The sequence below is a fragment of the Neolamprologus brichardi genome, chromosome 6 (genome assembly GCF_056152115.1).
Source record: "Neolamprologus brichardi isolate AB-2024 chromosome 6, ASM5615211v1, whole genome shotgun sequence".
In the NCBI taxonomy this organism is placed as follows: Eukaryota; Metazoa; Chordata; class Actinopteri; order Cichliformes; family Cichlidae; genus Neolamprologus; species Neolamprologus brichardi.
The window spans coordinates 13,531,199-13,547,195 of record NC_142109.1 but is presented as its reverse complement, the minus strand read 5'-3'; the positions used below and the strand labels follow the sequence as shown (position 1 = coordinate 13,547,195).

The 15,997-nt window shown below is 40.4% G+C and overlaps 1 protein-coding gene across 5 annotated transcripts in view; it reads right to left on the bottom strand.

The window, feature by feature from the left end:
• Positions 1-15,997, bottom strand: part of inpp4b (inositol polyphosphate-4-phosphatase type II B) — a 187,222-nt gene that overhangs the window by 27,101 nt on the left and 144,124 nt on the right. For all 5 annotated transcript variants that reach the window (XM_087841711.1, XM_087841710.1, XM_087841712.1 and 2 more), the window contains one exon: positions 5,555-5,738. In XM_087841711.1, the coding sequence (XP_087697837.1) occupies positions 5,555-5,738 (184 nt within the window). The remainder of the gene's footprint in view (positions 1-5,554; positions 5,739-15,997) is intronic.

The following is a 15,997-nucleotide window of genomic DNA, read 5'->3' as shown; positions in this document are numbered from 1 at the left end:
GCCTTAAAGTACGCAGCCTTAACGGTCCACAAGGGCCGCGTACTCAAAGACCGCTAAGGCCGGAAGTGCGAGGCTTGTGAAATGGGACGGTCTAGCCTCTGTTGTGCTGCCCAGGTTGCCTAGCAACCATGATACTAACAGCTGGAAACGTTTCATACAGCTTTGTTTGACAGAAATGAAGGAGAAAATCTTTTGTTCATTTGTTTGTTTCTACATGAGCTTTGATCATTCTCTGATTAAGGTCAGCTATTGAACGGCGTATATTTTAAAGTAAAGGCTTTAAAACCAAGTTAGTACAAACGTCACTAATGTCACATAACTTTGCCGACATGTGGCCAACAGTAATATTTTAATGTTCTTCGTTATTAAACATTTGCACATAAATAAGTGACATAATATTCAGTACTTAAAGTTTACTCTTCGGGCGCCCCTCATCCGGCGTTTTTTTTCGGCAAAATTATCCACACCCACCGCCGCGCTATGCATTCTGGGATATGTTGGGCCACAAAGTCTACACCGCCACGTCCTTAAAATTCAGGGAAATGAAGGACGCATTTGAGGGCCGCATTTCGAGCAGCCTTTGAATTGATACAGCCTTCGTCGCGTCGCTGTGACGTAATCGGCCTTAAAATGCGGCCTTTAAGCCTGCAGACCCTGAATTGGGATACAGCCACAGTAGAGTCTGTAATGATTATGATGATGAGATTCTTTTTTTTTTTTAACTGGTTTGACATTGAGCATCTCTACCAATCACCCAATTATACTAGAGTACAACCTGTTAGTTTAACTCTACTACCATCACAGGGGGAGCTTATGATCCATCTCCTATCCCTATTTATCATTGACCATCAAAGTATGCTCCTTTAAAGCTGCTCCCTTATTCACCAGAGGTCACCACAGTTGTTGGATCCATGGATTTCATTTGGTCCTGACTGCCACAACATTCCCAGGAATTTGTGTCTCTTCCTTGACACAGGGATCTTTCACACACTACTCAAATGTGTTAACTATACTATGTAGCCACTATTGTGTGCAACTGTTCTTCTTCTTCTTCTTTTGGCTGCTCCCTTTAGGTATCGCAAAAGCAGATCATATGCCTTGGTGTCACCCTATCCGTAACACCCTCCTCTATCACACCAACCCTCTACATGTCCTCCTTCACTACATCCACAAATCCTGTCTGTGGCAGTTCCACCTTCAACATTTGTCCAATGTGTCCACATTCCTTTGCCGCTCCAATGTATTCAATTCTAATCCTGTCCCTGATAATCAAGGAACCCAACGAAAGTCTTGAAATCTTCAACTCTGCTGCCTCCAGGTCAGCATTTGGTGAACGTTTGAGCAGAGAAGCCAAACAACAGCTAGACACAAAACACCACTGTATTTAATTCAAACCCTTAGGGTGGCTGTAGTTCAGGAGGTAGAGCAGGTCATCTACTACTTGGAAGATTAGTGGTTCGATCCCTGTCTGCCAAAGTATCCTGGGGCAAGAGACTGAACCCCAAGTTGCTCTCTGATGTGTTGGTTGAAGCATGAATGTTAGGTGTAGAAGAATTTGCTTGTATGAATGGGTGAGTGAGGGATGCTGTACAAAGTGTTTTGAGTGCTTAAGTAGAAAAGTGCTATAAAAGAACATTTATATATATATATATTCATTTCCCAATTCAAATGCCTTGTATGAATCAATGTTCATACAAGGATCAAGGATGAGAGGAAGTGGTGACAGAGCGAATGTACCAATTGTATGAATTCAAATGACTTATGAATATACTATACATGAGTCCATTTGGACATTTATGATTTTTTTCTCAGACTAACAAGAATAATTTTTTATTAAATTAAAAAAAAACAAATATATTCATCCATAGGTTGGGACATAAGCATATGAAGTCTTATAAGACATTTTCAAAACACTTTTCTATATGAGAAGAAAAAAAAGAGCCACATTTGACTAAGTATTGGAAACAATAAGGAGTAACTGGGCAATCAAAATGTAAATTTATATTCAAACTTAACTGTGCTTATCTGACCTCTGTGTTAATTCACAATCTATGCCACCCCATATTATTCATTTCTTGAGATTACAGAGGAAAGCCGCGTACTGTAAAACAATCTAGGTCATATTTGCACTTCATAACCATGAGGTCAGAGAACTCATTTTTTATTCGACTGTGCCAGTGCTCAAACAGTAACTCCCTCTGATGGTGAAATGATATTCTTATACATCCGATGCATTTTTTTTAGGATGAATTTGAATGTGAAGTGCAGTCAAAATGTTAATGATGCACTCAACTGTAAGATCAATATAGATATGTTTTCAAAGTAAAATATCACCAGCGGATCCCTACTGGGCAAAGGAGGAATGCACTGCAGCTTTAACCAAAGCAACTTTGCTCCCCCACATTCAAAACCTATTCCTTAGTGTAACTCTTCAACACCTACCCATTTTAAAGGATCTGAAATGCTCGAAATCCCTCAGGGAGACATTCTGTTTTCTTCAAAATATCTGCTGATGTGATCTTCACTGAGCAGGAGTGCAAGTCTGAAAATGTTTCTGTGCACTCCGGCAAAAAAATATAAGTTAGGTTTGATCTAAAGAAGAAGAACTGTGGGAATCTGTTCACCCAGAATGGTTTCAAATGGTTTTACCCTGAAGGATGAGCACAGTTTGGTTGTGATAAAAATAGAAATGTTTCAGTTTATGCAACTTCACTTTAAAGGTGGAAAGAGGCTGAATGAATAGAGCTGGTCAGATTCCAGCAACACTGGACTGTAAGGACATTTACCCCTGCATTCATGACCTCCACACACAGCATCATCTGACATAATCATGCATAGACGAGCAAACCTGCGGGTCTTTCCAGGTAACCGTTACAGTGCGGACATATAACTTGCCCAAAGACACAGCTGGAGGAAGGGGGGACATGTTGCAATTGCCTTTTCACTATAATTATCATCAGAGTGAAATTATTATTGTCATCATCATCAACAGAATCATTACCACGTATAGAAAAGCAACAGCACATTGGCCATGTTCAAAACTAATCAGAAAGTGTGTGGCAAAAAGCACTGGAGTAAAATGTTGCACTGGGCCTGGACACAGGTGGTTAGAGCTATGAAGGAAAAGTCATAGGCAGTGCTTCGGTGTAAAACCTTTTCTATGGCAGTGTCCTTTTTCCCACATTCCTTTAAAGTGCAACACATGCTCTGTATTCAAGAAACTTTATATTCACAGGAGAAATAGTATATTTTGTCTAATGGACAGAAAATACATTTCATTTTCTTGAAAACAAGAGGATGTTGCCTGTAACAGGGCTGCAAGTAATGATTAGTTTTTATTGTCAAATGATTATGCCAATTATTTTGTTGCAAACTTTGCAGTATTGTTATGAGCGTGATAGTTGAACATGTTGCAATTTAAAAATGAGGCTACTGCTGCTGACGAACCAGGGTGAACAAAACACCGTTATACTGACAAAAGTAGTGGACCACAACTCTAAATCTCTGAATTTAGGTGTTTGCCACAGGTGTATAAAACCAAGCAACCAACCATATTGTTTGCCTTTACAAACATTTGTGAAACAGTGGGTCATTCTAAAGATCTCACAAAATTTGAGTGAGGTAATGTAGAAGGATGCCAACATTGCAACAAGTCACCTTGTGAAATTTCTTCACTCCTAGATATTCTACAGTCGATTGTAAATTGTTTTACTGCAAAGTGGAAGGGTTTAGGAAGCACAGCAACTCACCCACAAAGTGGCAGACGACCAAAGTTACAGATCACCGAGTGCTGAGACTCGGAGTGGGTAAAAGTCACCAACGCTCTGCTGACTCAGTAACTGCAGAGGTCCACATTTTCTCTGCCATTAACTCAGCACAAACTATGTGCTGGGTGCTTCATTGCTGTCCACGGCTGAAGAGTTTGCGTTTACATTTTTTTATTTTATTAGATTTTTTTTTTTTTTTTAGCTTTTAAGCCTTTATTGATATGGGAAAGTAGAGAGAAGACAGGAAAGCTAGAATAGAACCCAGCGGGAAAACACATAAATAGTCTTGGAGAGGGTTCAAACCTGCAATAGCTGTATGGGTTGGTGAGGTGAGCTATACCAGCACCCTTCAGGCAACTTTTTAACCACAACAAACATTTATTTCATAGGGCTGTGATTATATAAAACCTTCAGGTCTAAATGATTTCACACAAAAAAATTATTACAATCTCTAATTTTAAACTGTAACACCATATTTTTCTTTAGTATCTAAGACAATCCCACAGTGCTATTCCATGCAAAGTGTCTGTTTTATCCATAATCTTATCCAGTGTGATTTTGCATTAGTAGCACTTTGTGGTACTAGCTAGCTAGCTGTGACTTCTTCTAAATGTCACATTTATCATCAATACTGTGAAACCTCTTTACTTCATAAGAGATACAGGAAAATCTTTACTACTGCTTTAACTGTAGTCAAACAGCAGATAGAAAGCTACCTCATAAAATCAGGCTCATTTTCTAAAATAAGCTAAGTCAAGCTAAGCAAAGAATATGTAGTTTCATACATTATATATGGACATGACAGATGTAGTCATCATCTCATGTGGTCAAAAAAGATTATAAACCTTTTCCCAGTAATGTCAAACCATTCCTTTGAGACTTTTGAAAAAAAAAAAAATAAAACAATAAATAAAACAAAATGAGTCAACTTGCTTGTGCAGGTGTCAGCATGTGAAATACTCATATATTGCGTTATCTTCATGATTAAAATGCTTGGAATTTTAAGAGAGTCATGCCACATCAGCTTTTAAACACAGAGGCACATTCTCATCCTCCTGTCACCCTCAGACTCACTCACGTACATGAACAAACACAGCTTGAGATTTTAATCAGAGAAAAGCACTGCTTGTACTGACCAGGCCAGGCGTTTACTTGGCCAATGTGTGCATGTCTAATCAAGGATGAGAGGAAGTGGTGACAGAGCGAATGTACCAATTAAGCAGGCTGATTGGGCTCTATTCCACTGTGGCAAAAACAATCTCTCCCACAACAGATTGCAATCTGACAGCACCAGATGTAATTCATTAATTATACTGATAAAAACGCCTCAACTCCATAAACCTCCATGCTGCTATTCACTTTTGTTAGTTTGCCGTTTTTATGATGAGTTATGGATTTATTCCTGGGGTTGTCTGTTTAGTATATGCATGTCTCTGTGTGTATGTGTGCTTAATGGTTTCAAAGCAACTGCAGTTTTTAAAGTTATTTTTCTGAATATTGCAGCTTTTGTTTGTGGTGAGCCAACTACCAGTCAGAGATTATCAAAGCTGGTGCAAAGTAACTCTTTGGTGTTTTAACTCCTGTCGGAGGGCAGCCGTTTAATTTGGGTTTACATCAACTTATTACCACATTTAAAGATTAATATATAGGGCTCTCGTTTCTGAGGTAAAAATCATTTGGCCCATCATACCTATGCTTTGTGTACTGCAGCAGCTTGAGGTAAAGAGGAATGAAGAGATAGGTGAGATGGAAGTGAAGGCAAATGAAAGGCTTAAGTGCTGCCTCACCTTGTCAGAAAGGTGCTTGAGTGCATCCCTCAGTCCAGGGGAAGAGTGCTCATGGGCAGCCTGAAGGAGCTGGTCCACTAACCTCGTGATGAGGGGCTGGAGGAGGCTCATGATGTTGAGTACCTCCTGAGCTTTGGCTGTGTGCTCTGGGGAGTAGTAGATACACTGGTAGGCAGTGCTGAAGCTGTGACAGAGGAAAAAGAGAGAGAAAAAAAAACATCAGACGGCAGTGCCTGGCCCTGAACTGGGAATAGTTATAGCAGGTTGAAGAGGTTTGAAAGAGCCCCGGTTCAGATAAGAATAAAACTCCACTCCACACGAGTTTATCACATTGAGAATATAGCTGCTCTGGACAGAAGCTCATGTGAGAAGCTCATGTGAGAACTGTTTTGACCTGTGATGTTGATTCTCTTGATTCTCAAGCACTGATATCAAACAAGGTACAAAGACCTGCTGTATCCATGAAAAAGATTTTTGAAACAGTAACCAGCTGCAGTGTGAATTACATGTAAAGGAGCTTTCAGCTGTTCCCTTGTATCCCAAGGCGTCATCACAGCAGATGGATCTGTTTGATGGATCTGAAACCCTTCCTGATTTAACCCTCCCTTGGGCATGTCCTCTCCTAGAATTCAACCAAGGATCGTAAGGTGAAAGTGTTAACTCCCACACCACAGAGCCGCTGATTTAGAGCACCAGTATCATCAGTGGCTTTCATTCAAAAAAGCAGTTTTCACTTAACTCCAAACAATTTCAGAGGAACAGGTTGAGATAGCGTGCATTGTTGCCCTTTCTCACATGGTAGCTCACACAGGAATATGGTTTGGTGGGAGGCACGTGTGGACAGACTGCGTTGGAGGCAGTAAACCTGACATCCACCTACTCGCTTTGAATCCACTGGAGAAATACCTGGGTTATTGTAACATTCAATATTAGGGACTAACAGGAAAAATATACGATCCAACTGGCTTCAATGCTGCAGTGCATGCTGAAGAAGGCTGTTGTTGAAACCAAATAGATCTATCTGCTGCACAGGTAGTTCAAGGGTGACCTAAAGTAAGTAGTGATATCTAATTACACTGACACTTTGTTAGGTGTCTTCCAGGCGACATCAGTAAAATTAAATACATTGGCTATTCCTATTGTACAACAACTCCACTAAAGCTTAGCAGTAATCCCTTCACATCTGATCAGAAGTACATTATTCAGGGGGATCATCATCTCTATGTTGAGGTTAAATAATAAACAATTAACTGTGTTGACTATAGACATATTGTTTCGGCACACTCATTTTCCCGAGCACATTTCAGTACGTGTCGCTACTATGCAAGTGTCAGAGGGAACACTTTCCAGGTACTTAGCCTGAACTGTCAAATTGGACCTGTAGTCCAATGTCAACCCATTTTCTCTTTATGAATAATGAATCCTCTTTTCATTTCCAGGGAGCTATTTAATCGCAGACAAAAACACCTTTTGTCAGTTCTAGATTCGGGGCAAATCACTCCAATCAAACATTCTCCTCGGGTAAAGTTCCAGTGACTTTCAATGAGTTTCTGCTGACTTCCTGCCATCAAATGTAGCGTGGAGCGAGGCATTCATTTGCAACCCTCCGAGACAGTTTTGAGTGCAAACCTCTATGTAGGCCAGACCCCAGAGCCACATCCTAAGGCATAATTGACATAAGAAAGAGAGTGAAAAGAAAAGACGGAGATGAAGGGAGGGGTGCACACAAAGAGGGCAAAATATAATACAAAATTCTCTGTAGCGCTCTTAATAATTTGCAGACAGAGAAAGAAAGTGGTTCTTTAGATGTTGCCCTGTGTGAAACTCCGCTACCTGATGTATCAATAAATGTGAAAAGCTGAAGGCCTTAAGAAATTAGCCGTAGTAGATACCAGCTACCAACTATGTGTGACTGGCTAACTTTAAACTCTTGGCCTTGTCATTACAGCTAATGAGCCCCCTGGAGGACTACCACCCACAAGCTTAAAGCTAATCAAAGCAATCACTAAGTGAGATGGAGACACAGGAAAAACTGTGTGAAGTACTACACCACACAGAACCCCAACATTACTACTTACTCACTTCTATTATCCCCACTTCCACAACCATACCACCAAACGCTATGATATGCACCACACAGAATTCTTAAAGTGAATAATCTACTGCAACAAAGTAAAGTCTGTAATACCTTTTCATCCCCTGTGAGCTTACATCTGTCTTAGTACATTATGCAGAACTAAAGAGAAACCAAAAAGAAAATCCTTCATGACTGCAACAACAAAGACACTTCAGAAAAGAGGCAAAGGAGAAAGTTGTAGGAAGAGGACAACTGCTTCAGCAACTCAGATTCAATAACAGCCTTGTTGACTCATAAGAACAAATCCAATCCCATTAGGGAGCCTATGCAGGCAATAATGAATGTTGGGACCCGCCACCTGATGCTAGAGGACAGAATTGATCCCCTCTAAGGCCGGCTAAGGCGAGGAACTTTAATTGCCTCATCAGCATGGCTGTCAGTTCAAGCAGGTCTACCAAGATAGCAAATGGTGCAAAGGTAAAACAGCATAAATCTGTGAATGCAAATCTGTGAAACTTAATGAGTGGGCAAAAGGGCAGCACACGAGGATGTGTCATTTCAAGCCCTGGGTGCGTTTTCCACCTTTGATGTAATTTTGGAGTCTTGTGTTCCAGGTGTTTTAAACATGATCCCAAGAAAGCAAAAGGATGACAGAAATGCACAGTGTAACCCGATACTACCGCTGCAAATGTTAAAGTATTTATCTTTTGTTGAGAATGTTATAGAAAGGTGGTGATTGAAGCCTCAAATAATGTTTGGAGCCATAGTTTATGGTGCGATTTGATTGCATGTGAAGAAAATGCTCTCACCTGTCTGAGGTTAGCGGGACTTAGCCTCGAGGCGTAACCCGGCACAACCGAACTCATAAAAATCCTTCCTCTGACCAAAACCTTCCGTTTGACTTAAATTGGTTCCAATAAAAACTTTTTAATGTTTTCTACCTTTGTTGTCATTTTATCAGAGTGTTTTGAGTGCCTGATCTAATGTGTCTGCGAGACTTGCATTGCAACATCATATCTAATCCTCACAAAAGAAGTGAGAAATTAATTGGGAAAGAAAATAAAAGATTCGATGCTACTAATAAAAGAATTATTAGTGCCACTGGGAAATATTTTTACATTGAGTATTGCTTTTGTGTGCAATTGCTCCAAACAGTATGAGAAGAGAATGTTAATGTGTTCATTAAAATTCACAACATGAATGAGTCATTTGTCCAGCGACTATGCCAACTGTAAAGACTGTATGCATTTCATGAATATTTATGTGCATGACTACAGACCTCAGAGACTCATTAGTTTACATTTCCATACATACAGTAATGCATGAAGCATTTCAAGTGAACTGGTTTTCTTTTTTTCCCCTCAAAGGGACAAACTGAGACTTTTCAATTTAAACTGAGTGGGGGTTTTGTTGTTGTTATGTTTTTAGTAATATGCATGTGTCATACAATTTCAACGCATCACTGAAATTCATGATTGCATGTTATGCTAAACCAGTGGTTCCCAAACTTTTTTTGCTAGCCCCCCCTTTGCATTACAAGAAAAATGTTGCCCCCCCCCCTGCGCGCGCACACAGAGATTTTTTAAAACTCCTCTTTTGCGTTTATGTGTGGAAGAGGAATACAGAGTTCGTCACGCAAAAGGTATGTGCCTTTTTTCACGTCACGGTGTACGCCACGTTATTGTTTACATGAGATGAATTGCAGAGTCTGTCTCTATCTTATTTTGTTTTCTATTTTGTCTCTATCTGTAGGTTCAGTTACTGTCCCTCCATTTAGAAAAGCAGAGGCGTCACGGTGTGATTATTTTAGGTGCAGTTGTTTTTTCCTGTGTAATAATATTCAACATTGCTATCAATACATTTTTCAAAAAATGCCTCTCTGTGCAAAATGGGTTTAAAAACATAAACAGCTGTGGGATACTGTTTGTCGTGATTTAGACAGGGGGAACAAATCGTGGCAGGATCAGCCTGATGTTATTTGTATCCCGCTGTAATTTTACTGTATAAAGAGCTAACATCTCCAACATGTCAGGAGTAGTTAGTCATTACAACAAGTGTTTGTGGACTAAAAATCAAGAATGTGGGATCCTGTTTGTCTATGATTTGCAGAGCCCAGCGCTGCTCCCGATGCAGGGAAAACCAATTATGCAGGGGAGACCTACCTTGGTACTTGTGCAGGTGAAACCAAAGGGAAGATGTGCTTCACCACATTTTCTAGTTTTTGGCTTAGAATGAAGTTGGTTTAGAAATATTCAGCGATGCTTCATCTCCTGCTTTGCGTTTGTGGAGGCGCCCCGTGCTAGCAGTGTCCAAGCCTTGCTTTTTCTTTTTTTCCCCCTTCATACCGCCCCCCCCCCCCCCCCCCCCCCCCCCTGCAATGGCTCCGCGCCCCCCCCTAGGGGGCGGGCCCCACACTTTGGGAAGGTCTGTGCTAAACCAACAAATGCAGTCCTGTAGACCTGTCATTTTCCATTAAGAACCACTTATTGTACCCCAAAACTGTAGTATCTGAATTTGAAGTTGTACTATACTCTATACTGGGACTCATTATATTTGTTAACAGTAGCAATCATGCACACATCAAAACACAGCCCCCTCCTGACTATGATCCATCGAGAATTTGATATTTTTTAATATTAAATCTTGGAAACATTTATCTCACAAACTCTCTTTGTTCACGTGCTGCTTATTTATTTTTGGCCTATTTTATCAAAGAAAGTTAAAAATCTTAGATGCAGTTGTACACAAAAAAGTTCTCCAGCATTTGATTTATAGAGAATATTTTATTCATGACAGCCTTTGACCTTCATTTATTAACTCTCTAAACTATGCGAGACTTCAGTTACATGCGTCAGAGTTGCCCTGCTTTCTGGTTTATGCAGTGCACTGTAAAGCAGAGTCTGTGGCCTGGAGGATGGAAGAAGCGCACTTGTCTGCAAACTGTCACCAAGCAGTTGTAAAATTTGAAAAAGTGGGACGCAACCCAGAAGCAAGAATGTTAAACTGAAAGTAAAAGCTGTGTCTCGATGCTGCCATCATTTTTTAAAAGGCGCAACTTTTATTTCCGGTTCTGGTTTCTATGACACTTTGCACACTGGTACTATTGCTGGAGAAGTAGCTAGCAAGAGGAGACAAGCTGACATGCTAACCTCTCTATGTTTATGTGACTAGAGCCTGACCAATCGATTTCAACTACAATCAACATCGAGCAACCACTCACTAACTGATGTGGGGATACTTATTTTCTCAAAAGATAGGTGGTTGCCAGATGGTTGTGGATGTCTCTGGACACAAGCTTAACTCTGCTTCACTTGGGTCTTATTATTATTATTATTATTATTATTATTATTATTATTATTATTATTATTATTAAATATGTACAGTGTCAGTATTTTAAGAGATGAAAGTTACTCAGTCAACAGAGCATTGGTGTGTGCATTATAATAAGGTTATATTGATGTTTTAACATTACAATCCTGGTATTACTCATAGTTTATATCCCCAGCATTGTCCTTTATTTGAAAGTTACAGTGTAAACATTATTTTTAATGCTGTGGCTTATTAGCTGGAAAATTTTAAATGTTTACTCAGTATGAAAATTTGGTCTGATTAAAACAAGCTTTTCTCTGTTTTCAACATGAGGAAGTCTTCATCAAGAGAACTTCAACCGCATACTGACTTGGATGTTATATTAAACAAAACTGGGATCAGTTATGGAGTCAAATAATTATCTTCTTGTTTTATAGTGCTCTATCTTGTATCTCATTTTGTATTGTGCGGTGTGTCTTGCTGCATTTCACTGCTGTGTTCTCTGTTTTCAATGTGTATTTTTGAGTTTGCTTTGTGCCGATTCTTACACAGTTTGCTGTTAAGTTTTCATAATTTTCATAATGGAAATGCTGTGGTCTGTGGCGTCAACACAATGAAATGAAAATGTCGGAAACAACAATTTGATTCATCTGACTATTGAGGTATGTCTGCATCGGACAATATTTGCACTCACATGTCTCCTTCTACTGTGAATATTGGTTTCCTTTCAGGTAAGGCTCCTTTACAGACAGCACTGTGGCAAGAGAAATGTTTTCAGAAAGAACTGCTGCCAGACTTTTACACACTCACTGATAATGTATGATAATAGATTCCTTTTAATCCCACCTCTCACCACTCTCGGTGCGCCCTACACCTCCAGTCATTAAAATACCGAAGGTGTGCTGCCACTCCCACAATAAGCACGGCACACTTGAGTGCGCTTTACACCTGCACATTGATTCATTCGTAAAATTATCACCATTCTTAGGATTCACTTTTCATAGACAAGCAGCATCTCGCTCATCCAGATGCTCAGACACAAATGGCACTCCTCTTTTTTTTCCTAACTTTAGTTCAGGAGGAAATTCCAAGCCTGACAAGATGCTTCTAAAACTCTTTGTTTGTCCATGGTGAACTTCTTCTTTGGTTTTCCCATCTGATCAATAGGAATTGGTTATGACAGTAATGAGAAAGAGAAAACCACTGGGCCCAGCGGCATAATTAAGCAAGCACCTCCAACGGATGGCTAATTAATAGTGTAGAGGAAATTAATGAAGAGCTAACCCTAACCCGCTGACAGCCAGCAGGAGTAAAACTTAGCTACGTCAGCACAGAGCTCTGCAGCACTTCAGGTGACTGCCAAAACCTCCTCTGTCATTTAGACAGCATGCTCTAATCACGGTCCTTAAACCAGGCCACTGCCTCACGGCCCAGTAAAAATATGCAATTTTCTGTAGCTACATGCTAGAAGATCTGATCTCAAATGAGATTCTTTAAAGCGCCAATCTCCCATCTGTTGTTGAATCCTCCACTGGGCACTGATCTCAGAGCGGTTCTCAGAATAACAGCCAAAACTTTACTTAATGATTCAGACACTCTCAGACCCTGATCTGTGACCAGAGAAGCCTCAAGGCTTCTGCCAGCATCCTTCACCATCATCCACACAACCTGGAGCGGGCTGACTCCAGAACAGGCAAAGAACTAACAAGCTGCTGCCCATCAGCATGGAGTCCCAGCCACTGCCAATGTCCTGTCCCTCAACTACACACAGTAATTCAGGGAGGAAGTTATTTTGTTGGACAACATGCTGCTAGTCACATTAAATCTGAACATCAGCCCCGTGAGACTCTATTAAGGGTGTGCGAGTTTCACCCACTCTCTGTGTCCCAGAAATATGTCACTCGGCAGTTCTGCTTGACCAGGAGGCCTCGTGGAATGACAGTGCTTCCTTCCTCTCTCAGTTATGGTGGACAGAATTCAGAGACACATACAGGGAGAACCTCTGCTGTATAACGTCTGCACCAACTAACTAAAGCTGACCTAACAAAAGTTGGTCCGGCTACACGTTTATGTTGCAACTCCTTCCAGTAAAATGCAGCCACACTGTCTCCCTCAGTCTAGACAGGGCAAAAAAAAAAACAGGGGACAATGTTTGGATTCTGAATCTGTCTCCAAAAAATGCATCATTATTCAGATTAGATGAATAATTGGTAATGTAAAATCCAAAACCAGTGTCTACAGGGTTCAATTAAAAACGGATGATAACCCAGTGACTTTTAAAACAGACATTTAAATGGGACTGCATGCATTAATGAAAGATAAATGCTTTTGCTCTGCGTGTACATGTGCAAAATTCCTTGAGGAATACTAAGTGTAGCTATTGATTAAACTCTTTCCTGGCCCATCCTGAGAGACAAACTACATTGCGTACTCTGACCAATGCCAAGTTTGGCCAGTGCAGGTTTTTAATGGATCTGGAAAGAGCCCCCCCCCGTCTCTCTCTTCTAGTGTCCAGGGAACAAAGACAAATAGCTCTTTTATTGCCCTCCTGGTAACACCTCTGTGCTCAGGTTTTCCTTTTTTCCTTCCTCAATCCTTTTCCATCTTCTCTTTGATGAATTAATATCACATTGAATAGCCAAGTCTCACATCTCGCCGATTGTTCCCTTTTTAATCAAATGTGATTACAAAAGACTGCCTCTGAAAGCCGAGGAGGCATACTGGAAGAAGTATAATGAACACGTGCGCGAGTGAGTGTGTGCACATGAATCTTTGCTCTGCTGAAATAGGCTTGACTTACAGTGCAATTAAGGGACTCTTGCTTAGAAACAGCAACAGTACTTCGCATTAACACACACAAAAAGCCTCATCAGGTCCTTTTAGGCTAAATAGTTGGTCTGACGTTTGGTGTGTGCACAATAAAGGCAAACCGAACAATAAAATAATGAGTGTCTTTCCTGTCCTTCAGCCATTTAGTAATCGTGCACGTCCGTTATAATGGCCAGAGTGAATACTTGGAGAATGTGAGTTTATTTCTGTTTTTACTGACAAATCACTACATTCCAGGTCAAACATGCAGGCTGAGTGCAGGCCGCAGTCGGGTAGCCAGGCGGAAAATTGGAAAATTTAAGCTACAGTGAGTCATTAGCTAAGTCAAATATGAAACAAAAAGCTGTGTCTCCCCAGAGAATTATTTCTGAAGTCTAATCTCTCATTCAAAGTGAATGATTTCACTTCAGTGGATTCTCAAAAATATGCTAACCTTATCATTGTTCATGCTAGCAGATAAAACTGACCATCTTCAGCAAATTCACTTGTGCACTTTACCGTAAAAAAAGCCCTTTCTTTATTTTTTATTATCAGCACAGGGTCGCGACTATTTTCCCTTCAGCTTATCCATTTTATACCCATACCTCAGCCCTCTCAATCTTGCTTCTCCCCCTTTTCTTGAGCTGCAAACTCTGTAACTAATTGGATCTGGCATGGTCTGTAATGACTTTGCACTCTATGGGGAGCTATGGGAAAAATCACCCTTCATTTCATCTGGCATCACTCAAGTGACCACATACTGAACCTCAGTGACATATAGCTCCATCCTGCATCCAAAAGGCAAAGACAGCAACATTTACAGGATACTGCTGATCTCGGGTTTGAGAGACTCATATGGATGTGTTGGCCCCTGAGGGCATTTTCAGTGAATATGTTTATATATGTATGTGTGTGCATAATACCATTATATCAACGTCATTTATCAAATGTTGAAAGAGAGAACCCAAGATTCTCAGGCAGGCTGAGTTAAACAGGAAACTAGAGAATTTATCAAAGCTGATGATCAGTGTACAAAATAAAACTGAATAAAAAGGAAAACTGGAATCTTCCACTTACTGAACATAAACGAGGACTGAAAACTAGAGCTGGGAGACACAAGGGATTGAAGAACAGATGCTCAGACAAAGGACTGGGGGAGATAGCAACAATGAATACACAGGAGGGTGATCAGGGGAAGTGAAAACACCAGGGAACGCAGCTGAAACTTATCAAGGAAATGAGACTGGGTAAAGCAAAAACACACTAAGCACACAGGATAAGAGATTACCAAAATAAAACAGGAAACAATGAGAAAAGGACTGAGAGATAAAAAGATAAACAACATGAAAATGAGAGTAACTGAAGACTTGAGTTGAGCCCTGAGACGAGACTAAGGGAACAGGGAGGGGACAGTAAAGGGAACTAATTAACAATTTTTGAAAATCAAAACAACCGCGAATTAACAAAACTCAAAGATTCAAACACAAACGTTGGATCACAGATGCAGTGCCATGACAGGATTTGGAGATCTAGCAGTGATGGTCAGTGAAGAAAGCAAACAAGACATATTTAACCCATCCAGCCATGAAGCAGAGAGATGCTTCACAGCCAAATACCAAACTTAATAAAACATAAAAATATAAAAATCTCCCTGTTTGTCAATGAAAGGCACTAAAACTGTTTCTAGGTTGAACACCTGTTTGAGAAAGAGCAGTTTATTAGAAAGAGTTTTTACTCCAAGCAAATATTTTTTAAGAATTCATATTGTTTTAGAAGGACTTGGTTCTATGAGAAAAATTAGAGGTCATCACAATGGCTGGATTATTGCAGACTAACTGCAGACCCATCTGACAACTGGTGTCCATGTGCACTCCAAACATTGCTGTGTAGTACCAGTTTTATCGCTGCTCATAAACTCAGCTGACAATTTCCCCCTTTCTTGAAACCTTAAAACTCGAGTGCGAGCTGCAGCTGGCAGCTGGGAAGTTGCTGAAAAAAGCGGCTCTTCAATGTTCACGAACATATTTAGGAAGAAGAAAAATGCTTGCCAGGAAAAAGAACAGGTGCAGAGGAAGTTCTGACTCAACAAACCCTTTCCATCACGCCTGTTGCCTCGAGTCAAATAGAGCTGTCAGAGGCAGTAGAGTCCCAGTCTAATTTCAGCAATAGCTTTGCTGTAAGTAACTGTATGGGGCTCCAAAAATAAAGTCTGTGGGGCAGGGACAAATTTGTTTGCCAGTATTAATTAT